Source organism: Chiroxiphia lanceolata, chromosome 7, assembly GCF_009829145.1.
Source record: "Chiroxiphia lanceolata isolate bChiLan1 chromosome 7, bChiLan1.pri, whole genome shotgun sequence".
NCBI classification, from domain to species: Eukaryota; Metazoa; Chordata; class Aves; order Passeriformes; family Pipridae; genus Chiroxiphia; species Chiroxiphia lanceolata.
The window spans coordinates 29,941,457-29,966,379 of NC_045643.1; the positions used below are offsets into that span (position 1 = coordinate 29,941,457).

The 24,923-nt window shown below is 45.1% G+C and overlaps 1 protein-coding gene across 1 annotated transcript in view; it reads right to left on the reverse strand.

Annotated features, from left to right (window-relative positions):
• Positions 1-6,073: 6,073 nt before the first annotated feature.
• The window catches only part of MUC13 (mucin 13, cell surface associated), a 35,501-nt gene continuing 16,651 nt past the window's right edge, over positions 6,074-24,923 (reverse strand). Inside the window, exons 11-24 of the mRNA XM_032694019.1 lie at positions 24,322-24,384; positions 23,375-23,437; positions 21,930-21,992; positions 20,709-20,771; positions 17,459-17,584; positions 16,451-16,557; positions 14,792-14,850; positions 13,253-13,401; positions 11,801-11,926; positions 10,523-10,643; positions 9,987-10,024; positions 9,265-9,352; positions 8,023-8,230; positions 6,074-6,773 (exon numbers count right to left, since the gene is read on the reverse strand). Coding sequence (XP_032549910.1) covers positions 6,723-6,773; positions 8,023-8,230; positions 9,265-9,352; positions 9,987-10,024; positions 10,523-10,643; positions 11,801-11,926; positions 13,253-13,401; positions 14,792-14,850; positions 16,451-16,557; positions 17,459-17,584; positions 20,709-20,771; positions 21,930-21,992; positions 23,375-23,437; positions 24,322-24,384 — 1,325 coding nt within the window. The 3' untranslated portion in view covers positions 6,074-6,722. The remainder of the gene's footprint in view (positions 6,774-8,022; positions 8,231-9,264; positions 9,353-9,986; positions 10,025-10,522; positions 10,644-11,800; positions 11,927-13,252; positions 13,402-14,791; positions 14,851-16,450; positions 16,558-17,458; positions 17,585-20,708; positions 20,772-21,929; positions 21,993-23,374; positions 23,438-24,321; positions 24,385-24,923) is intronic.

Sequence of the window (24,923 nt, forward strand, 5' to 3'; positions counted from 1 at the left end):
CAGGCCCAGGTCCACAATTCCTCCCCAGAGACCCCTATTCCCATTAATGTCAGTGCAAGTTAGGCACTAAAATACCTGCCTGGACTTGACCCCTGGTTCACACCAATTTAAACATTCCTCTGCTTGAGAGGGGATTAGGAACCTTAGCACTATAATGACCTTTTGAATTCATTGACTGTTCCAGATATGAAACATTTCTTTTTTTAACTTCTGGCTGATTTACCCCATAAAAGGATCTCTATGGATAAAAGACTTCAGAGAAAGACTTTTTTTCCCCAAAGTCTCATTCATGCAGCAGACTTTCTTTCCCCAGCTACATCCAGACATCAGGGACAGGCAGCAATGCCACGGGCGAGGGTCTAGGGGGGCTCTCTCAGGAGCACTGAGGGATTTCCTTGTGATGGACGTTACTCTGGGAAGCTGTTAATGCCACTTTCACAAAATGACTGCCAAGAGATGACCAAACTGGGAAACCAGCTGGGACAAATGTCCCTTTAGGGTGCTACCAGTGTATTAGTGTTTCAGAACAGGGGGGGAAAAAAAAGGAAGAAAATGCTTGGTTGGCATAGATGCTCACCAAAAGCAATGTTGGCCCTTCCACAGTCCTTTTTGGAGTCCTGCGCGATATTTTTTATTCCTCTCAGTGCCCTGTTTTTCTTTTTCCACTTTATCTGGCCCTACAAGTCTCCCAGTTCCCCTGGGGAAATCTCTGCCATGTTTGGGCCACCAGCTGGGCAGATATTTTTTTTCTCTGCTTCTCTTGATGTTGCCCACCCTAGAGGGTGCCATGGGGGATACTGTCCGGGATTTGGAGACATTGCCCAGGGAATTTGGAACAGAGGGAAGCAGGTGAGGCACAGATCCTTCATAAGCTGTTTTGCTTCTACCAGGAGAGGGAGAGTGGGAGCTGTTGGTCTTGGTTTGCTTTTCCTGGAGGAGAGGAATAGAGTTTGCTCTCTGGAGGTTTGTCTTTGGAGCTTGTGTGTGAAAGGCAGCACCTTCTGCATTCAAAAGCAGGAAGCATTTTGCATTTTTTCAGTTGTTTGATTGTGAAATTCTTTCTTTGTTTCTTTTATGAGGCTGTTTTTACATAAACAGCAGAACCTCACGTACAGCACTTTACCCTGCCTCTCCCTGTTCTATGAGCAGCCTGGGCATAACTAGGACATACAAGACCCACTATGTACCCATGAAACAGGCATCACCTTTCAGCCCATGCTGTGTTGAATAAAACAGGGCAATGCAGAAGGTGAGAAATGTGCCTCTGACCTAGGATATCCATCCAGCCCCAGTCTCTGCTCCAGAGACTGTAACAGGAGGCAATGTCTTGGGGGCCCAGTTCCTTTTATAGTCCCTTCCTGCAGCACACCTGCTTTCTCATCCTGTTTTTAGGGGATACATCTCTCTCAGGCATTTGCATCCTTGAATTTGCTTAATCTCCTCTTGAACCTGCAGATACAGCATCCACAACATCCTGTGACAGCAAACTCACAGCTTTGTGTACCCCTGGATTCTGGTGGGTGTTTGGCTGCCACCTTGAGTCAGGGGCTTCAGAGACCCACCAGTGAGAGCTCAGTGTGCCTCAGTGAGTCTATAGGGTGTGATGGGCTGGCCATACCTGGGCACACAGCCGGGTACTGCAGCCCCCTGCACCTGCACCACTGGGCTGTGTTGCTCCTCTAGTCCCCAGGATCAGTGCTGCCTGGTCCTGGTCACTTATTAACAACCACTTTTTCTATTTGACCTTATCCCTCCTGTTACCTAGTTACTTCACTTACCTTCCTTTACTCCTGTTAGCTTTTTGTGCTATGTTACCTTTGTACTTCTGATAGCTCTGGCTCCTCCAGCTGATCCACTGCACACTGGCACATATATGAAGCTCCCCAACAGCTTCATCTATAAAAGCAACCACAAAGATATCACTGACCTTCTCTGCTACATTATCATCCCCATATGCCCCTTTTATACCCCTGTCATCAACGTTCCCACTGATTTCCTAACTACCTTTATGGCTTTGGTGTATTTAAAGAGCCTTGTATCAGCAGCAAGGCAATTTATGGATTCTTATTTTTAGCCCTGTTTATTTCCCTTTTAGTTGCAACCTGACATGTTTTATGGATTCCCCTGTTCTTAGGGCACTTTGGGCTTTTAGGGTTGGGTTTGGGCTTTTTTTGACTAGTTGCTGTAAAAATCAGTATCTTCAGCTCATACCCCAAAACCTGGAAGAGGTCAATTTAATCATGCTGGGAACCCTTGGTAAGCAAAGCTGCTCCATCCACAGACACCAGACACAAGGCTTTGAAGTGGAGAGCATTACTGTGCTAAAAATGAACAGGTGAAGGGTGGAAAATGAGGATAAAATAGCAATTGATGACTTTGCATTTGCCAAACTTGACAAATGGCATTCCTCCTCTCACAGGAGTGGCAGATGAGGCAGTGCTAGGCTTACCTTGTTTGCCTTGCTGTGATTTGTGGCCCTGGGCTATTGAACCCAAAATTTCAAGCAGGATCCCAGGTCTCTGGGTTGTACCAAAGTCCAGTCAACCTCCTGAGCCCCGGATGAAGCTAAGGTGGTCTCCCCAAAACCAGCTAGGGACAGTCATGTTCACCATGGCACCTGCCTGAATCCCTTCAGCCTTCACCTGAGTTTCCCTAAACGCTCTCCATACTGGGGGTTTCTGTTGGGGAAGCCATTCCTACCAAGGAGGTGAACACTTCTTGCTGGAGGAGAGGTTCATTTTCCCTTACCTCTGTCCCTCTGGTTGTCAGGAGTGCTATTGTTCACCCTGAAAAGAGCCAGCCATCAAACTCACAGTACAGAAGAAATGAAAAGTAAGGCCTCTTGGTCTGTAATAGTGTCTTACCTCCATTATTCACTCTTACTTGTTTATGCCTCCAGCCTGGCACATCACGTGCAGGATCTCTGTAAAAACAGTCTCATAAAGGAAAAAAGGGGTGGTTTTCACCAAGAGATAAACAGAAAAAATGCAAAGTGCTTCCTGCTTTCAGGCCTGAAAGGTGCTGCTTTTCACATGCTAGTTTGGATGCTGGGCTTTGCTGGTGAGGGTGTGGATGCAGTGTTTTAGGTCTCAGTTTTCAGGCTGGTTTCAGGTATAAGCAGTGCTAATAACAGCAGGCCTGATCACCCCACCCATTCTTACCCCACATCCCATTACATTCCTGTGGTGCAGCTCCTCTAATGCAGCTGCCCAAACTCAGGTTCTTACCCCACTACCATCCCCAGCACCATATCCTTCCCCTCACATCCCACATTGCTTGAGTATGCTTGGGTGTATCCAGAAAAATGGAGAATGGCATGTGACTGAAGCTATCCAAATATCCCCATACATGTTATAACCAGGCAAACCTCTATCCCAACTCCTTTAGCACTGTTTAGCACAACCTGTGCAAATGTGCCAAGCAATTACACTCTCTAGAGTAATTTTTGGTCTAGGACAAAAGTAGGCAGCAGACTTGAGTGGCAGTACCTTTTCACCTCCTCTGCAGGTCATGTGCCAGCAGGACCCCCTGCATCTCAGGGAAGAAGGTGGGTGGGAAAATCCAGGATGTGAAACAAGTGTGGCAGATCCCTGAAGCCTCTCAGCCTGCAGGCATGTCCTCACTCACACAGATGGATGAAGGTTGCACCCAGATCCCTTTTCCATACCTGGTTGGATTTTGAAGGATGGACGGCTGAAAGAAAGCATGAGCCAAGCAGCAGCAGCCATAAAACACCACAAAGAGCTCTCTTCCGTTATCACATTTCCCAGCAGAATCACACACTGTTAATAGCCAAAGAGAAGTGAAATATCTGAAAGCTTGCCCTTTCAGTACAGAATTCCAGCCCAGATAAAATAACTGTATCAGCCTTTGAAATGCTAAAGAGTAGTAGGCTCACTGTGGTATCTGATAGCCCCTCCCTGGCATGGGCTAAATGAGACCTGCTTGCAGTAGCGGAAGTTAGCTTTGAATTAGAGCAATGAAAATTCCAGCGCAGCTAAATGACACACACACCTGACTATTTTTGCTGCTTTTATTATCAGTGGCAGCAAATATCTGGATATCACACCCTCAATAAAGTTTTATTGCATTAAAGTTTCGTTTATCATTGAGCTTTCAGCTGCATTTCCAATCTCTGTTGCTTTGCAAAAGAATAGGAGATAACACTTAAAGGCCTTTTCATGTACCTCTGTAGCAGGCTACTGTTACTTGTATTTTAAGGATCCTCTGCCCTGAGTGGATGGAACCAGACCATTTACTTCAATGAAAAACCACGATGACCCGTCCGGTGGGCTGCTATTTCTTGACATAGAGAAATCTCTTTATTTGACTCCACGTAACCCCAAGTTTCACTCTGCCATATAAAGAAGGGGAGGAGGGGGTATTCCAGCAAAAGCAGCCAGCTGAAGGAAGTAGAAGACTACACTCAGCTTCATGACCTTTTGCCAGTTCCTGTCTATATCCCACCCGTTTTCCAGTGTCTCACACTGTGCAAACTCCCCAGAGTGGAGTTTGCATGAGGTTAACGGAATGCTGCTGGCAGCAGAACCTTTTCCTGCTGCTGAAAAATCAGAGAAAAAGGGGAAAAGGAGAGGACTTAGCAGAAGTATTAGAAGCTGGGAGAATCTCCTTCGCCTGGGTTATGGGCTCAAAGAAAAAGAAGGGGGTGTTAGCCATGCATTAAACTGTTGGGGGAGGGAGCCAGTCCCCCTTGAAGGGCTTTATTAGCTGGAGGAAGGATGGGGCCTCTGCCTCTTGTGGTAAGCGTAGCCACCATGCCTTGCTTTGCTCCTCATGGGTGAGTAGTCTCAGAGGAAAAGTCAAGAAAATAAGACTAAATCTCTACCATCCTTTGAATAAGGTATCATGGCTAGCCAAATCCAGCTAGCCCGGCTCACATGGAGTAAAGGTTACCTTAAGCATGTTGAGATACACTTAGATAGTGGGCATTGGCTAATGCCATCAGAAGCTACAGACCCTGCCAATGGCAGACACTGTGCAGCCAGGTGACAGCAGCAGAGGGGACAGGAGTCAACGGGAAGAAAGAAACAGTGAAAGCCCAGGAAAACAACAGAGTCAAAATGGCACCTTTTCTCACCAGTCTACTTCTGGAAAGCAGGGTCTACCTTCTTTTGCTAGAAAAGCCACATGAAAAAGATCAGGACTGTTTCGTTCTCAGTTTTCAACTGCAAAAATTAGGAGCTCGTTTTGATCATGGAGAGCACTGAAAACATGCATCTGCATGGACATCCTGGTAACCTTTACAGCCACATACAGTGTTCTCAACCACTGACCCCCAAACTTGTCACTTAAGCTGAAAGATGCTTCTTTTTTCAGTTGTGTGCCATTAGCAGCTGCTATCAAAGAGAGTAGCTTATCCAGCATTTTCAAAGGAGATCCACTGCATTAACTATCCAGTTCCCACTGAAAACAATCACTGAAAAGTGGTGCCAGTCTTACAACAATAAACATTTTAGCTTCATTAAGATTTAATAACATTTCTGATCAGAACCGCTGAGTAAAAGCTGGATGCTGATGTAACCAGTCTGTGCACACTTGTGTCTAAATTCAGCACAAATTTTAACATAAAATAGTCTCTAGAGTTATAAAAAACCCACTTACACCACTGGGAGCAACATAAGAAAGTCTTGGTACTGAGAAAAAAATAATGTTTAATAGGAAGAGTTAATCTACATATATAAGATACAAAGCAGAAAATATAACAGAATTAAATTATGTTTTAAATGAATGTAAACTATAAATATATGTACATATGTGTGCTTATACATATTTTATATATATATATATTTATATTTATATATATATATATAAAGGAAATGTTAATGCTAGTCAATAAATAATGCACACTCGGTAAAATGTGGATTCTTTTACAGATAGATTTTCTGATCATATGTAAGAAATCGGGGAGAAAAAAACCCAAACACCAACCTTAAGATCATTCAAATATAAAGAGTACAAGAGAAAAAAAAATCTAACACTTTCCACAGGAACTGAGAATATAAAATCAATGCAGTTGGGCAGCAAGGAGAACAAAGTTGTTTGTTTGAAGATATTGTTTCTTGCCATTTTATTGGGAAGGAAGGCTGTGGAAAAGGTCAGACAAGTGCCATTGTCTTACACAACACATGTCAGCAGAGATCTGAACAAAATGCTTTCAGATAGGAAATACTGGGGGGTTGAGGAGGGTAAAAAAGACTGTATCTGATATAGTAAAGTGAAACAGGGTAGGATCTCATGAAAAACAGTTTTGATCTACCCAAAGCCTTAGTTGAAATTGAGTGAGCACAAATAAAGGTAAAGCTCTGGATGCTGACATTTTTCAGCATCACACATACTTCTTGGACCATCTTCCAGAAGAACTGAAAACCAGCAGGATTAAAATCCTGATATCTTGTATACACTCATTCTCTTGCCAGTGTACTGGCCTTCTCAAAGAAGTCTAATGTTTGTTGGAGCTCATTATTTTTTTTTAAAAGATATCTTCTTCTTTTCCCTATCCTCTATTACATTTTCCCCTTATTTCAGAGTTGTCCATGATCTCTTTCAAGCGGGTGTCTTCTTTTAGAAAATCTTGAGAGAATCTGGAGTCAAGGACTTTGTTGTCTCCTCTGCTGAAGTAACTGCATTGGTGAGAGGCTGCGAAACTCTTTGGTCTGACCCAGTGTTGCAGTGGTCGTAGGTCCTTCTACTGCTCTTGTCACTTAGTATCTGCTCTGCATCCTAAAGCCCCCACGCTCCCGTGATGGTTCGTACTACAGAGAATTTGGACAAGAGGAGAAGAGAAATGAGGAGTAGCTCTGGGTCAGAAAGTTCCTTTCTCAGAAGAGTTCAGCATGTAGCACACTGCACGTGAGAGCCCCTTCACCAAGATATACCAACCCTCAAGGAAAACCAAACAGGCAGACTTGAATCAGTGAGAAGTAGACACCTTTGGAAAGTTAGAAATGCCCAAATTCATGCAAATCTGACCAATTAACTAACTACTTAGATGTTTTTCTTCTCTTAATTGGCAGCTTTTTAAAAGCTGTTGGTTTTTTTAAACATCAGATATCCGGGTTGCTCCTGTCACGTTTAGACCTCAATTCTGCAAAACATGTAAATGTATTACAATTAAACAGATTTCTTCACTAAACAGGGACATTTTCTTGCACCACAGAGGTGGAGCAAAAATGTCATTTCAACAAGATTTGAACATACAATGTGCTTCTTATTTACTTGATTCATGTTGAACCCAGCAAATTAATCATATAGCATACACTTCTCAAGGCCCAGCTTCCTCTACAGCTCCCTTGCAGAATTCAGGGATAAAACAGGCATGTTTTTTAGAACACACCTTCCAGCTAATGACACACCTCTACTGACCAGGCTCCTCTGGGCTATAGCAATGCAAAAGCTTCTTCATGGCACTTCACACTTTGCCCCTTTGCAGTGCTGCAGCAGCTGCAAAGGCTCTTGCTGTGAACAAAGCAACAGCAGAGCAGGTGGGAGGACACCGACCCTCTGGGCAGCTGTCCCAGCTTAAACTGTCTGTAAATCTTGCGTGATGCTGCAGCTCGGAAGTGCCACTGCAGCACCTGTTGACTCCACAACTGGCTTAAAAGAAGCACAGGTGGTAACAGCCTGTGATGCTTGCAGGCACACTTGTGGTGGGGAATGTTTGGACAGTGCAGTCAAATGTTCTATGACACAGCAGACCCCTGGGCAGCCAAGCTGTTGCTTTGGCCATTGCTTTTCACTTGTGACTCAAGGATGACTACTGGGACTTTAGAGAGATCTTTATGAGTTGAGTGCTGATCTCTGTATCAAGGCAAAGTTTTCAGCTGCCGCTACAGTTGTTTGGATGCCTTTATACCACTGTGGCCTTCTAGATCAGGGGAGGATGGACAAAGTGAAGTTTAGGTTCCAGCAGTGTCTGTAGCCCACAATACTACACTCGTCTCTAGGACTTACTCTCTAGACCCTTCACCATGCAATTCCCACAGGTCTATGTGAAACACTTACCAAATCATCATAATCCCTCTCCAAAAAATGACCTTTATTTGTGGAAGGCATCTCATATGGGTTGTTTGGCTGATATCCTGGGTTTGCATGGCCAGAAGTGGTCTGGACTCTGGGGAATGTTATGGTCGGTCTATCATCAGAGATATCTGTGTCGGAATATCCTGACTTTATCAGCTTCTTCTTCTCTGGATTTTGTTTGTGTTTGGCTCTTCAGAGGAAATGAAAGAACAAAGGAGATTTTAAAAGACCATTTAGTGTGCCTTACTTATTAAGTCAGTCAAACTTATCGAGTTGTCCACTCCCACCTTATTTCAACTTCTCAGTCCTGTTCTGAAACTCGCAACTGATTTTTGTAGCATGCCTACTGCATAACCCTTGTTATCATTGTTATAATTGCTATTATTGTATAAGAGTACAAAGTTTGGCGTCTTTTCTCACAGGTGAGGCAAAGCTGCCAGGAGAGACAGAGGGAGACTTTGGCCTCTTTCAGCTAGTTCCTAGAGTAAAGGAGTTTCTTTCAACCGCCACTAGCTCTAACTGACTATCCAGAGGAAGAAATGAGGCACTCATTAGACTCAGTTAAGAAAAGGTGCCCTCATGCCTGCAGCCAAAGCTGGACACATACACTTGACACCAGCTTGTGCACCTGCTGGCGAGCAATGTCTGCTGCGGGTGGTCTTGTAGGCATCTTTACTTGGGCAGTGCTGGAAGCAAAGGCAGAGGAGCTGCTTGACTATTTATTGTGTGGAGAGAAGTGAGGTGCAACTGCAATCAGACATTTGCCAGTACACCAGGAGCAGCAAGCTTTAAGGAGATGCTTGGCTGAAAATGACACCTGTATTGAGCTGAAAAGGCCATGCCAGGCCTTGAGCTGAAGTGTGAGCAGGGAAAGCTGCAGAGGGTCTGAATTTGGGCCACACAGTCTTCTGATATCAGCATCCTTCTTCAGTCTTATCCAGATGCCATATCAATACTGGCTAGGGCAGGATTATGACTCATGGATCAGGTGTGTATTTTGAAGACTCGACTGAAGCTTTCATAGTTGAATTCACAGCAAGACAATAAATGCTTCTTGGAAGAGCACATAAGTAAGAGCAAATTCTGATGACTGTATGGCTTAAATGAACATGTCTGCCCAACTAGGCCTGCAACCTCATCCACAGCCCTGCTCCTTTCTAAATTTCTGCTTAGTTCTCTATGAACATGCAGCAATGCAGCTTCAATTATAAGAAATACTCTTACCTTGCTGAAATTACAGAGACTGTTATCACTAAACTCAGGATAATGGCTCCAAGAATTGTACCCACTATTATAAGGATGAGTTCAGTGTCTGCAGAAAAAAACCCCAGCAAACAAAAACCATCAATTGATCAATTGAAAACTCATGGTGAATATTGAAAAACAAGTTCTGTACCTGTCCAGAAGGAAGGAAGGAAGGAAGGTAGGCAGGCAGGGAGGAAGGAAGGAAGGAAGGAAGGAAGGAAGGAAGGAAGGAAGGAAGGAAGGAAGGAAGGCAAATATGGAAGATGTCATTTATTCCCAGGCTCCTTGTGCTTACAAATGTCTATGGGCACAGGAAGATGTAAATTAAGGATCTACATTACAGACCATCTCTTCTGAATGCTATTTTGATCACAGCTCAAGTTCCTGATACCATGCACTGAATGGTTTTACACATAGTTATAGCTGAGGGACAGGAACAACTAAGAGGGTGCAGGGATTCTTAAGCTAGTATTGCTGCTAAAATGTGTAGTTAGGTATCAAACAGGCTCTTTCCATGCCCTAAGCATATAAGGCATAAGATAAATTTCACTCCTTTTTTTCCCTAACGTTTCCCTGCTGTAAGCGCAGAACAAAGGCATGCCTAAAGGCTGCTACTTGTAATGTTTTTAATTTCAGACAGATTAAACATTACCAGGTATTTTTCCACATTATAATTAAAAATTGGAAATTCTTATACTTACTGTCAGTGCAGTTCTCCCCAGAATAGCCCACTTGACAACTACAGGAGAGAAAAAAGGAAAAGAGGAAAGAAAGAAAAGATAATGTCATTAAGCAGATGATTTTTAAAGTCCTTTCTAACCAAACCATTCTATAATTCTATGATCACAAAACAATAGTATATTTCCCCCTTTTATCTGTAATTTCACTGCCTGTTGTTTACTAAACACTTCAGCATACCAGTTCCCACGGTCCAGTTACTCTGTGTTTATATGTAGTGAAGTAGTTTATCCTCTTCACTGACTCATGGGTGACCCTGGGCCTCCTTGGCTTTCCTCTCAGGTATTACAAGTGACCACAAAAGACTAATGCCAAGTAGTAAAAATACCATAACTTGGGACACAATGGGAATTTGTCCACCGGTGAACCACCTTAGGCACCTCTCTGATTCACACAGCTGCAGCCTGTTCCTCTAGACTGTGTCTGACCCCGTGTTAGATGTCCCTCTCCCCTATCTTTGCCTAGAACACGGGAATGCAATAAAAGGCTGAATACTCACGGTACGCATTCTCCATCATTTCCATCTTTGTCTTCAAAGTTAGTCATACATGTGCATTTTGGGATCCCACCTTCTATTGCGCAGTACTTGTGTGCTTGCGCAGAACAGTCTTTACTGCAAGCTGTATTTTCAGGGGGAAAAAATATGAGTTAATTGAAGATAGTCCCTCCCCAAATCAATGTTAAAGGTAGCCCCTCTCCCCCCTTTTTTTATTGCACTGACAACATACTCAACTCTCTCATTCTTCAAAGCACCAGAATGGCTTTTTTAGGACTATACCTATGTAGAACAGAAACTGAAATACAAAAGTACAAAATTAGAAGTAAACTGGCTTTGTTTAAAACCATTCAGCTTTATCAAAAAGGAAATCTATCTAGGCTGCATCTAACATAGGCAAACAATGACCTGCAGTTTGATCTGACAGCAGATAATTTGTATTGCAACTGATCTAAAACTGGATCAGATTTAGACAGGTTAAGACAGGTTAGGGGCCACAAAGGCCTACACTGGATCACATCTCACTGGGCTTTATTGCAGCCAGCTTTCATAACTTTATCATAGGTGTTTGAAATATTTATTGTTTTTCTTAAAATCTCATATCTTAGAGCTTTTTTAGTTTCTGTAGTGTAAAAATTTTAGTTTCCGTAAGAAGAAAATAAGGTACATCTCAGGGCTTTGGAGGACAGCTAAAAATATAAACAGAGTACCCATTAAAACATTCAAAACTGTAAAGAAAGTAAACCCCCAACAACTAACAGTTCCTAAAAGTCACAGAAATCATTCTTCCCACAAAAACCTGTCTAAATCCAGGTCATGCAAACCTAGAACTATGAACAATGAACAGGTCGTTGTAGTGCATCCTGAGGGCTCTAGTTCTGTCAGCATTCCCATAGCTGCCTTCAAGTAGCATGCAGAATTTATTCCCAAAATATGTACTAGCAGAGAAGGCTGTGAATACAGGATTCAATTTGTTCCATCCTTCACCTATTTAGGTTTCAGTTCTTACCAAGAGTCTAACCATGCATTTAAAGAATTGCCCACTCACTGCTTTCAGTGATGATTTTATCAAGCTTTAGTAGTTTATTCTACTGGAATAGAATTATGGATGTGTTCAAAGTGAAATGTGAGAATGTGTTTCTATGGCTTTCTTAATAAGACACACATTCCCTGATTTTTAGAGGTCAGCACAATTGCACAGCATCCTTTTTCAACAAGGGACTGAGACAGGGAATAAGCAGGTCAGACTTTCAGGGATAGATAAAGTAGCAAGGTTCTTACCTGAACAAGAACGATCATCCCATGTCGTCTTTTCTAAACCACTTTTGCATTGGCATTCTGGAAACAGGTCTTCTACACAGACTGTGGTTTGATTATCACACTGAAACACATCACATTTCTTTGCCTCTTTAAAAGAGAAACAGGGAGCAAACCTGATTACTAATAATATTTCAGAGAAAGCAGTGCACTTGCTCAGTAAATCATAAACCAATTATTTAGTAATTCTAAAGAAAAAAAATTTATGAGTTCTTTTCCTGGGACATCAATACTGCAGGTTTTTGGACCAGCCATTTCTTTTCCCTTGCTCTTTACCAGTTAAGGTCCTGTTTCCATCATACATTCTGACTTCCTTTTTCTCAGCCTCCTGCAACTGCCTCCAAACCTTCCTGGTTTCCAGTCTATGAAAAGGGAATTTCTACCCATAAGTTCATATTCTGAACATTGGATTTCTGACTCACCTTGAAAAAAACCCTACAGAAAAAACCCATCACTATTCCCTTAGTTTTTTCCACAGTTGAACTGTGAGGCCCAGATCCCATACAGCTCTACATAGATATAAATATTTATGGGCAAGCAGCTCATTTCATGAGCAGTGTTAGTATACTTTTTGCCCAGGACAATGCTCTTTAGATGTATGACTCAGTGGTGGGAATGGTTTAAAAACCTCAGTGCATGGCACACATTAGAGGGATGTGCTGGTGCTTTGCAAGCTCTCAGGTTTTTTCTATTTCCCTCTCACATTTAGGAACAGCACACAAGAAATGTCGTAATTGAGGTGCATATGGTCACCTCCAGAGACCAAGCTCAGGCTATAAGCCATGAAATGGACACTTCTAATTATTAGCTATACCTTGTGAGAAAGCTGGTTTCAAAATAGGATCATATTAAAAAAAAAAAAAAAAAGAAAAAAAAGGAGAGAGACAGAGAAAAAAATCCATAGTTTATTTAGGAAATCATTCTCCAAGTAATTTAGTAAAGCAAGAATTTACTGGTTTAGATGAATGAATCACTTAGCTCTGCAGCTAATCAGTGAGGCCTCATTTCAGTTACCATAGCTAATTATAGAAGTCTAAAGAGAGTTTCATCCTATTTTTCCAGAAAAATACTGACTTACTCTCAGAAGGACAATATATGTCTGTATATATTTTATCCTGATTTTTCCCACCACTTAACACTCAGCAGGTTAAAATCACCATGCCATTGCTTACTTAGGAGTAAGTATTTTCCTTCTCTTCTTTACATAGGAAGTAGAAAGCCTTAATAAGAAAAAAAAGCCTAGCACTGCATGGTTGAATCTTCAAAATTACACAAGATAGAACATTAAGCTCCTTAAAATCAACAAGGCTTATGCTTTGATGGGCTTTTATGCACACAGAAATCCTCCAATCAGGTCTCAAGATAGGAACCTCTGTTTCTGTTGATTATTTACTTCCACAGTAAGGAGTTACATACCTTTGTAAGAAGAGACATAGGATGAATTTTCTTCTATTGCTTGTTCTACTGCATGAGAAACTGTTTCATTGGTCACACTTGAGTTCTCCTTAAACAGGTTCATCACTGTTACAATCGTTTGAGAAGCAGCTCTGGATTTTTCTGAAGGTCTGAAAAGTACGGATAGTTCCATTTAAAAGTCTCATATAATCCATACAGATAGCAAAGACAAGAGAAATTTTCTGCCAAATCTCCCTCTCTCCCCTAGCTTATTTCTTCCCATAGCACAGGTAATTGCCAAGACACCTGCAAATGAGTTTGCCTAGCTTAGGAATGCATTTACAGCCATCTTTCTAGTAGATCCAGATATAAATAGGTAGCTGTTGGATTTAATGCTAACAGCATTGCTCCTTCGTGTGCTGTTGACACACAGCTGACATTTTTTAACTGAGCTAACCTCAAGTTAGCTGCAGTGTGGAGGACATTATCTGTTAAGCCCTAACTTTCACATGCTTGCATCAGCCTGTGGTGTCATCCAGGCATGATGTGGAGAACCCATCCTGAAGCATGGTGAGGATAATTCAGGGTATGACCACAGTGAATTCAGAAGGGTCTGTTTGCAATGTAGAGGTATCTATGCCAACTGCACACTAGCTGGGCTGGATTTAGCTGGACATCAACCTCCCTGGGGTGAGGTGGAGAACAGCAGTGACTACCCTGTTCTTCGGTTAAACTTCATGCTGCTGGGATATGCACACAAATATCTTTAAGTGGCAGATTGCTGTAGTGCCTTGAGATGTTACTGTGCCCTCTGTGTTTGTCACAACTGCTCTGTTGGAAGTTACTGCCCTCACAACTCTGCTGGAACAACACTCTGCTTAACTGCTTAGTCCATGGGGTTCACTGAAAGGGCTTACACTGCTGTGTGTGCTACCATACCAAGCTTTGCTTGATGTGGCTTAGGAACCACTCACAAAGAAGCTGGCAGAGCTCTGGGGACAGTAACCTCTAGCAGATGGGGATGGGAAGAGAGGGATATCTCAGCGTCCACCTAGACCAGCAAAGGACCTTATTTCCACAGCTACAGTCACCACAGCTCATTAAATTCAACCTGCCGTCAGGAGAGACCAACAAGTGCACAGTGAGATGCATTTTGTATGCCTTCTGTAATAAGGGTGGTTTTTAAATTAATTGGGAGTCCGAGCTGGATCTCCAAGTGTTCATAGGAACCTCAGAGTTAACTGTTACAATTTCAGATATGTCAGATATTACAGGGGACTGCTAGTTATAGCATAGTGCTCTATCCTACATGGTGCTAAAAGTGGGACATCCACAGTGGACCTGTGTCAGCCAGCCCATTTCACAGACATTTTGGGGGGAAAATGGGGCCAGCATTCCAGAAACCTTAAAAATATGAAAAGAATGTCCTTCTTTAAGGGAAAGCGTTCTGAACTGAACTCATCCCATATCTTTTATTGAACTGAGTATTCCGGGGGAAACAGATTAAAATGGGGTGTGTGGGAAACACGTAGTGTGCAAAAACCAAACTGGCAAACTTACTGAATTTCCACGATGACTGTCTGTACATAGGTCGATAAATTTTTGAAGGCCCTTTCAAACTATAAAAAAAGAAATTAATTGTGGTTAAAGGCAAGCAGAAACATAGACCAAAATCACATGAACCACTGAGGCTTCAGCTGTAGAGTTTTAATCCAGAACATGCTACTATAGGCACAAATAAAGCAAGCCGATCAGTTACATACCCTGGCAAGGTGTTGCAGAAGAGGAGTAGTGGGGTGGTGCTGTAGAATATGGGAGGACAGGGAATATGGGAGAGCAGTGGAGGGATGGAGATTGAATGTCAGGCAGTGCATTAGGATAGCTGGACTGGACTACACTGGCTGGATAGCTACAAACACTCTATTGCAAACTCATTGCTTAGGAGGGTGTCTCCTAAGCAGTACCAATCTACGAGAGAGAAGAGCGAGAAGTAGGCATCCTTCCAGATGGCACGTGTCCCTGAGATGCAGTGAAAGGGGATCATAAGGGGAGAAGCACAGCACTGATGAAAGCACTGGGAGTGGAATGGAGTCAGTAGAAAAGTCACTGTTCTCCCTCATCCCATGTGAAGCAAGGAACAATTAGTGGTGGCAGCTGCCTTCAACTGCCACACAAGCAAGAGACACCACGAGAAAAGGATAGGATGTCTAATTCAACTGAAATGAAAGCTAAACTATCCTTTTCAATAAAATTAAAATAATTTTCTGTTCTATTTTCACTTTTGCATTCTGTTACTACATTATACCTATTCTAGTCCTACATATCATGCTCTTCTGTTGCCATGCCATGAACAAATGCTGGACAAAAAAACTGAGGAAAATATTTTTAAACATTCTGGAGGAACAATTTTTGGTCACTTTCTGATAAAACATTCACAGGAAGCAATATAATAACAGGCAGAAATTGATAATCAGTTTTGATGATTTCTGATTAATATCTGGTGAATATTTTTTGATCAGATGTCTAGTAGAGGTGCATATCTCTTCTTCCTTACTACCAGAAAGAGACATAAGCAAATCCACTTGTTTTAACATGGCAGTATAAATTAAACTGCTCATCTTATTTTTCCAGGAAATCATTTACCAGATTTTATGTACAATCATAGAAAACTCAAAATGTGTAGTATCCATTTAATTAACAGCATTAAAATGCTAATACTGGTAGGCTTATGGAAGAGGCTTGTTATTCAGGTATTTAGAAACAGTTGAACAGCCATTCTGAAAAGTTTGTGCTGTGTGGAAATGATAATTTTCTTAAAAAAAAAAAAAAATTGTTCATTTTTACTCATACCCACTGAGTATTGTTGAGCCTCCAGTGAACAGTGGAGTTCAGAAACTCAGTAGGCTGGACAGCTTCACTCAGCCCCATTGTTTCTGGAGAGGGACCAGTGAAAGATGCAGAGCAATTTATGTGAGAACTCCCCAGAATGAAAATGGTATTAAAAATGCAGACATTACTTTAATCAGGTACTTCCCTGAGGGCAAAATTCAAGTCTTTTACGAATAGGTCTAAACTAGTATGAAGAGTTCTTTGAAAGAAGTAGTTTTCTCAAGTGAAACTCTTCTGGCCTCCACATTAAAGGCAATGTGCGCCCTCTCTGTCTGCATAACACCCAGTACAACGTGAAATATACAGAAAAAACCCAACATTGTCACTCACAAATTCTGATACACCGTTGAACACCTCTTCATATGCTGTGGAATTCACAATTTTAACACTGTCATTGGAGTTTTGATTCACACTAATGACCCCTGGGTATACATCCCCTGAAATGAGAAGAGAGAATACAAGTTAGAAAGCATTCAAGAAAGTCAGGTTTCACCTTAGAGTTCTCCAGCCTTCAGTGATGGGGAAATACAATGTGGAAGACAGCCATTGCTATTTTTCATATACTGGAGGGATCAGTAGGGAACAAATGTTTGCTCAATCAATTTAGTCACAATGGGGGATTTACTCTGGCTACCTGGGAAAAAGGCAGGATCGTGGCTCAACCAAATTGTCCTGATTATGAAACTGAATAACATTAAACTGTCAGAATGGCCTAAAACTAAAAGACTCTCTGTGAGGTGTTACAACATTTAATGAGAAAATATGTATATTAAGGACTCCAAAACTGCAGCTACTAAGCAGCTAACATGGTTCATCATATCAGAAAAAGTGATTCAGTATCAACCTGTTTCTTAGGCCTCACAAGTAAATTTGAGAATCTTGCTTGCTGGCACTTAAAATAAGAAGCCCTATTTGCTCACACACTTAGCCTTCAGCAGCATCTCAGAGAAGCATTCAACAGGACTGTGATGAGTGTTGGGGAAGTCAATCTGGTTGTTCAGAGGTCTTCATGAGTCTGGACCTTTTTAAATCCTCACAACTGATATTGATGTCAGGTTTACACTTGCATTTTTTCCTGCTTTTCACTCATTTCAATCTCCAGCACCCCTGACAGAGAACTCACCTTTTCCTAGAATCTAACCTCTTTGGCTCTCACTCTTTTGTGAGGTAACAATCTAGGTCATTGTAGCAGTGGCTATCTGCAAAGCAAGGAATTGCTGAGCAGTCACTTTCCCAGATTGATTATGTTTTCAGTTATAACATGAAAACAAGGGATATGGGAAGAAAAATTCACCTGAACAGGCAACAAAAAACATAGATGCCCTTCTGCAAACTCACCTCTGTAACAATTCTTATCCTCCTTGCTATAGTAGAATCCATAGTCACACTGGCAGGTATAATTGCTTTTTAAAGAAACACATTTAGCAAAATTTCTTCCACAAGGGTCTGAACTGCAGAAGTTCTCTGATACAAAGATGAAAGACACTGACGTTAGTATTTCTATGAAATTGCAATAGCCAGTTCACATGTAAAATAATTCATATATTGAATAGTTCATGTGTATTTCTACTAAAGGAATCTACCAGGTATGTTTTAGAGAGTATAGATGCGATTACAGAGCACACAGCTGTATGTTGCTTGCTTAATGTCCATATAGTAACTGTTTTCTCTATACAATCCAGCAGGATATCACAGTGAGGACTCGGGGTATGGCTGAATTTCATTATCTGTCATATTGAGCATTCACAACTCAACTCTACTTAATACAACTAAAACCAAATCAAACAAAGAAAGTATATCAAGGCTTGCCAAAGTCAGTGACTGTTAAAAAAAGGCAAACTACATTAGCCTGTGAGTCTTTAATACGGCACTGGTGCATACTTGCCTTATTATGACACAGTGTCATGGCACGGTCCATAACTGCAGACAGATTATTAAAATGAGGACTCCAAAGTTAATTATCATGGTATATTTTCTCTGAGTAATTGTACCTTCTGTAAAGATTTTAGAGTATATATTTTATATCTATCACTAATTTAAATGGTTAAGAAGTAATTAAAAGTCATATTTCAAATATAAATTATACATAGGATGGTATTACAGTTATCTTCCAAGACAACAGATTCTGCTTTTTACCCTGCCTGGTATCTTTCACTTAACTCCATAGGTATGTTCTCGTGGATAAGACATTTTCTGTGCAATGGGGAAAAAAATAGTAATTCTTATTCAAACTCCAAAAAGCAAAAAGAAAAACATTGAATGAAGCTACAACGCCTATAAGGTTCATCTTCAGATATTGTTTCCAGAGACCCTACTGAAGCCAATATTTTCTCCTGATGGAAGAGATCCCAAGTAGAAAGAAACAACACTTGTGAAGTCATCTGAACACAATCCACTTGCAGCAAGAGCCAGCAGGGAACAGTGGTGGGGAGACACAGTATTAAATGGGGACATATCTACTCCGGAATGCCCTAGCGGGATGAGGGATGGTGGAGTATGGAGAACACCTGGGAAGAAAAGATGTACAGTTCCCCAGACAAGGCTTCTGGGCTCAGCCCTGTGCTACTGTGTGCCCAAACTCCCTCCCTGCCTGAGTTCCAACAAATCTAAGGCACAGCTACCAGCAGGGCCCTGGCAGGGGCTGCCCTGGCCATGTCTTTGCAGGGATCCTCTTGCAGCCAGGCCTGGGGCAGGAGGCAAGGGCAGTAAGCAGAAAATCGGCAGCCTGCATATTCACAGCCTTGATCTGGGCAACTTTGTCTCCCCTGGGAGAGGATCTCAGGGAAACCTGGGCACAGGCACTCATCCCTCTCTGCAGGCACTGCAGAGCTCCCTGCAATTCACTTCCTCCAATCTGTGCCCAGAAGAGGCTGTCTGAAGAGATTGCTCCTTACCTGTAGTATTTGTGGTTGTATTCGCTGATGGGGCAGTCGTTGGTGCAGTTTCATTCCCGCTTCCTGATGAAGAGAAAAGAAGAAACATGGCAGCACTGCTCAGCATTGTCTGTTGGAAAAGCTTTGGGGAACTCTGTGCGCGCAGGACAAGCTGTGAGCACGTAGGTGGTGGGGGAGCCATGAGGGGCTGAGCAGCCAAAGCCCTCAGCAGCCTTGCCCAGCCTTGGGCATCCCTGCATGTGATGCCTGTGTCATCTGATGTGTGGATGAGGGCACTGAGCCTACCATTATCCAATTAACAGATGACACCAAGTTGCATGGGGGTGAGTGTCAATCTGCTGGAAGGCAGGAAGGCTCTCCAGAGGCACCTGGATAGGTTGGATTGATGGACCAAATTCAGTAGTATGGGGTTCAACAGGACCAAGTGCCGGGTCCTGCACTTTGGCCACAACTACCCCATGCAACACTACAGGCTGGGGGCAGAGTGGCTGGAGAGCAGCCAGGCAGAAAGGGAGCCGGGGGTTCTGACTGACAGGAAGCTGAACATGAGCCAGCAGTGCGTGCCCAGGTGGTCAAGAAGGCCAATGGCATCCTAGCCTGTACCAGGAATAGTGTGGCCAGCAGGAGCGGGGATAAGATTCTTCCCCTGTACTCAGTGTTGGTGAGGCCACACCTTGAGTACTGCGTCCAGTTCTGGGCCCCTCGGTTCAGGAAGGATATTTAGGTGCTGGAGCAGGTCCAGAGAAGAGCAATGAGGCTGGTGAAGGGACTGGAGCACAAGCCCTCTGAGGACTGGCTGAGGGAGCTGGTTTTGTTTAGCCTGGAGAAGAGGAGGCTCAGGGGAGACCTCATCACTCTCTACAACTACCTGAAAGGAGGTTGTAGCCGGGTGGGTATCAGTCCCTTCTCCCAGGCAACCAGCAGTAGGACAAGCAGGCACAGTCAAAGCTGAGCCAGGGGAGATCTGGGTCAGACATGAGGAAGAAGTTCTTGACACAGAGAGTGATTGGATCGTTCCTCTGAAAGTTGGAGGCACAGAGTCATTGACGATGCTTGGCAATCGTGATGGGGAAATGGGAATCTGGAAGCAAGGTTGCAATCCACCAAGCCCCCTATGCAGGAAGAGCTGAGGGACTGGGGAGGCTGCCCCTCCTCTGTGTGATTCCAGCAGGAGCTTCAACCCACCTGGATGGGCCTTCCCAACTCCACACTGGGACAGGCAGCTTGGCCAGGATGGAGGATGACAGGGAGGGACTGCTCCCTGGTCCCCAAAACCGGTCCCTGGGCTCAGCCCTGTGCTGCTGTGTGGCCCAGCTCCCTCCCTGCCCGTGCTCCAACCAACCTCAGGCACAACTGCCTTCAGGGCGCTGGCAGGGACTGCCCTGGGCATGTCTTTGCAGGGATCCTCTTGCAGCCAGGTCTGGTGCAGGAGGCAAAAGCAGCAAGCAGGAAAAGAGTAGCTTTTTCAAATCTTCCCCAACACTTGATCCTTGAGACAAAGAGCAGCCAGGAAATGGGGCGAATCGAGGGTATTCACGGCCTAGATCTGGGCAACTTTGACTCCCCTGGGAGAGGATCTCAGGGAAACCTGGGCACAGGCACTCATCCCTCTCTGGGGACACTGCAGAGCTCCCTGCAATTCACTTCCTCCAATCTGTGCCCAGAAGACGCTGTCTGAAGAGATTGCTCCTTACCTGTAGTATCTGTGGTTGTATTCACTGATGGGGCAGTCGTTGCTTCAGTTTCATTCCCGCTTCCTGATGAAGAGAAAAGAAGAAACATGGCAACACTGCTTAGCATTGTCTGTTGGAAAAGCTTTGAGAAAGTCTGTGTGCGCAGGGCAAGCTGTGAGCACATAGGTGGTGGGGGAGCCATGAGGGGCTGAGCTGCCAAAGCCCTCAGCAGCCTTGCCCAGCCTTGGGCATCCTTTCACGTGATGCCTGTGTCATCTGATGTATCCGTGACCACTTTTTCCCCAAAGCTCAGGGCTTGAACATGTGCCCTACACGGGCGCTGCGTTTCCCCCAGCTTAGCTGTGCTCCGTGGCCACAGCTGTCTTGGCCACAACCACACACGTATTCCCCCTGGCAGGAAAGCTTCCTCCAGCTTCAAAAGGAAGCACCACATGTTCGGGAGCATGTGTCAGAGCAGCTCAAGCAGGTCCATCAAGCTCATACAGCCAGCACACCCTCTGCTACAAAAAGAGGCCTTCTCCCCAAAAATATTCCTCAAGAACATTCCTCTGAAAGTTGGAGGCACAACGCTGATGATGATGCTGGGCAATCATGATGGGAAAACGGGAAGTTATCAGGAAGGTTGCAATCCTCCAAGCTACATGCAGGAAGAGCTGAGGGACTGGGGAGGCTGCCCCTCCTCTGCGTGACCCCAGCAGGAGCTTCAACCCACCTGGATGGGACTTCCCAACTCCACACTGGGACAGGCAGCTTGGCCAGGATGGAGGATGACAGGGAGGGACTGCTCCCTGGTCCCCAAACCCGGTCCCTGGGCTCAGCCCTGTGCTGCTGTGTGGCCCAGCTCCCTCCCTGCCCGTGCTCCAACCAACCTCAGGCACAACTGCCTTCGGGGCGCTGGCAGGGACTGCCCTGGGCATGTCTTTGCAGGGATCCTCTTGCAGCCAGGCCTGGGGCAGGAGGCAAAAGCAGCAAGCAGGAAAAGAGTAGCCTTTTCAAATCCTCCCCAACACTTGATCCTTGAGACAAAGAGCAGCCAGGAAATGGGACGAATCGAGGGTATTCACGGCCTTGATCTGGGCAACTTTGACTCCCCTGGGAGAGGATCTCAGGGAAACCTGGGCACAGGCACTCATCCCTCTCTGCGGGCACTGCAGAGCTCCCTGCAATTCACTTCCTCCAATCTCTGTCCACAAGGGGCTGCCTGAAGAGATTGCTCCTTACCTGTAGTATCTGTGGTTGTATTCACTGATGGGGCAGTCGTTGCTTCAGTTTCATTCTCGCTTCCTGAGGAAGAGAAGAGAAGAAACATGGCAACACTGCTTAGCATTGCCTGTTGGAAAAGCTTTGGGGAACTCTGTGCGTGCAGGACAAGCTATGAGCACTTCTTCTGTTAAGTTCTTAACAGAGAAAGTGATTGGGCACTGGAATGGGCTTTCCAGGTAGGTGGTAGAGTCACTGTCCCTGGAGGGATTCAGCAAGAGACTGGATGTGGCACTTGGTGCCATGGTCTGGCAGATAAGGTAGTTTTAGGTCAAAGGTTGCACTCAATGATCTCAGATGTCTTTTCCAGCCTAGTTGATTCTGTGATTCTGTCCATGACCCTTTGTCTCCCAAAACCCAGGGCTTGAACACATGCCCCACACGGGCACTGCATTGCCTCCAGCCTAGCTGTACTCCTTGGCCTCCACTGTCGCAGCCATAGCTACACACGTGTTCCCCCTGGCAGGAAAGCTCCGTCCAGCTTCCCAAGGAAGAACCACACGTCTGGGCACAGGTACTCATCCCTCTCTGCGGGCACTGCAGAGCTCCCTGCAATTCACTTCCTCCAATCTGTGCCCAGAAGACGCTGTCTGAAGAGATTGCTCCTTACCTGTAGTATCTGTGGTTGTATTCATTGATGGGGCAGTCGTTGCTTCAGTTTCATTCCCGCTTCCTGATGAAGAGAAAAGAAGAAACATGGCAACACTGCTTAGCATTGTCTGTTGGAAAAGCTTTGAGAAAGTCTGTGTGCGCAGGGCAAGCTGTGAGCACATAGGTGGTGGGGGAGCCATGAGGGGCTGAGCTGCCAAAGCCCTCAGCAGCCCTGCCTTGCCTTGAGCATCCCTTCATGTGATGCCTGTGCGGTCTGATATGTCCCTGACCCCTTGTTCCCCAAACGTCAGGGCTTGAACACGTGCCCCACACGGGTACTGCATTGTCCCCAGCTTAGCTGTGCTCCGTGGCCACAGCTGTCTTGGCCACGACGACACACGTATTCCCCGTGGCAGGAAAGCTCCCTCCAGCTTCCCAAGGAAGCACCTCAACTTCAGGAGCATCTGTCAGAGCAGCTTGAGCTGGGCCATCAGCCTCATACAGCCTGCACACCCTCCACTCCCCATAGGGGAACAACTCACTGAAGGGCCCTGGCAGGGGCTGCCCTGCCCATGTCTTTGCAGAGATGATCTTGCAGCCAGGCCTGGGGCAGGAGGCAAGGGCAGTAAGCAGGAAATCGGCAGCCTGCATATTCACAGCCTTGATCTGGGCAACTTTGACTCCCCTGGGAGAAGATCGCAGGGGAAACCTGGGCACAGGCACTCATCCCTCTCTGCGGGCACTGCACAGCTCCCTGCAATTCACTTCCTCCAATCTGTGCCCAGAAGAGGCTGTCTGAAGAGATTGCTCCTTACCTGTAGTATTTGTGGTTGTATTCACTGATGGGGCAGTCGTTGCTTCAGTTTCATTCCCGCTTCCTGATGAAGAGAAAAGAAGAAACATGGCAGCACTGCTTAGCATTGTCTATTGGAAAAGCTTTGGGGAACTCTGTGCGTGCAGGACAAGCTGTGAGCACGTAGGCAGTGGGGGAGCCATGAGGGGTTGAGCAGCCAAAGCCCTCAGCAGCCTTGCCCTGCCTTGGGCATCCCTGCATACCAAAAGGGGAAATCTCCCCAGGATCATTGCTCTGAAAGTTGGAGGCACGGGATCATTGACAATGCTGGGCAATCGTGATGGGAAAATAAGATTCTGGCAGGAGGGATGCAATCCCCCAAGCCCCCTATGCAGGAAGAGCTGAGGGACTGGGGAGGTTGCCCCTCCTCTGTGTGATTCCAGCAGGAGCTTTGGCCCACCTGGATGGGGCTTCCCAACTCCACACTGGGACAGGCAGCTTGGCCAGGATGGAGGATGACAGGGAGGGACTGCTCCCTGGTCCCCAAAACCGGTCCCTGGGCTCAGCCCTGTGCTGCTGTGTGGCCCAGCTCCCTCCCTGCCCGTGCTCCAACCAACCTCAGGCACAACTGCCTTCAGGGTGCTGGCAGGGACTGCCCTGGGCATGTCTTTGCAGGGATTCTCTTGCAGCCAGGCCTGGGACAGGAGGCAAAAGCAGCAAGCAGGAAAAGAGTAGCTTTTTCAAATCTTCCCCAACACTTGATCCTTGAGACAAAGAGCAGCCAGGAAATGGGGCGAATCGAGGGTATTCACGGCCTAGATCTGGGCAACTTTGACTCCCCTGGGAGAGGATCTCAGGGAAACCTGGGCACAGGCACTCATCCCTCTCTGCGGGCACTGCAGAGCTCCCTGCAATTCATTTCCTCCAATCTGTACCCACAAGGGGCTGTCTGAAGAGATTGCTCCTTACCTGTAGTATCTGTGGTTGTATTCACTGATGGGGCAGTCGTTGCTTCAGTTTCATTCCCGCTTCCTGATGAAGAGAAAAGAAGAAACATGGCAGCACTGATTAGCATTGTCTGTTGGAAAAGCTTTGGGGAACTCTGTGCGTGCAGGACAAGCCATGAGCATGTAGGTGGTGGAGGAGCCAGAAGGGGCAGAGCAGCCAAAGCCTTCAGCAGCCTTGCCCTGCCTTGGGCATCCCTTCATGTGATCCCTGTGTCGTCTGATGTGTCTGTGACCCCTTATCCCCCAAAGCTCAGGGTCTGAACATATGCCCTACACAGGCACTGCATTGCCCCCAGCTTAGCTGTGCTCCCTGGCTACAGCTGTCTCAGCCACAACGACACACGTGTTCCCCCTGGCAGGAAAGCTCCTTCCACCTGCCCGTGGAAGCACCATACAGCCAGGAGCATCTGTCAGAGCAGCTCAATCTGGGCCATCAAGCTCATACAGTCAGCACACCCTCTGCTACAAAAAGAGGCCTTCTCCCCAAAAATATTCCTCAAGAACATTCCTCTGAAAGTTGGAGGCACAACGCTGATGATGATGCTGGGCAATCATGATGGGAAA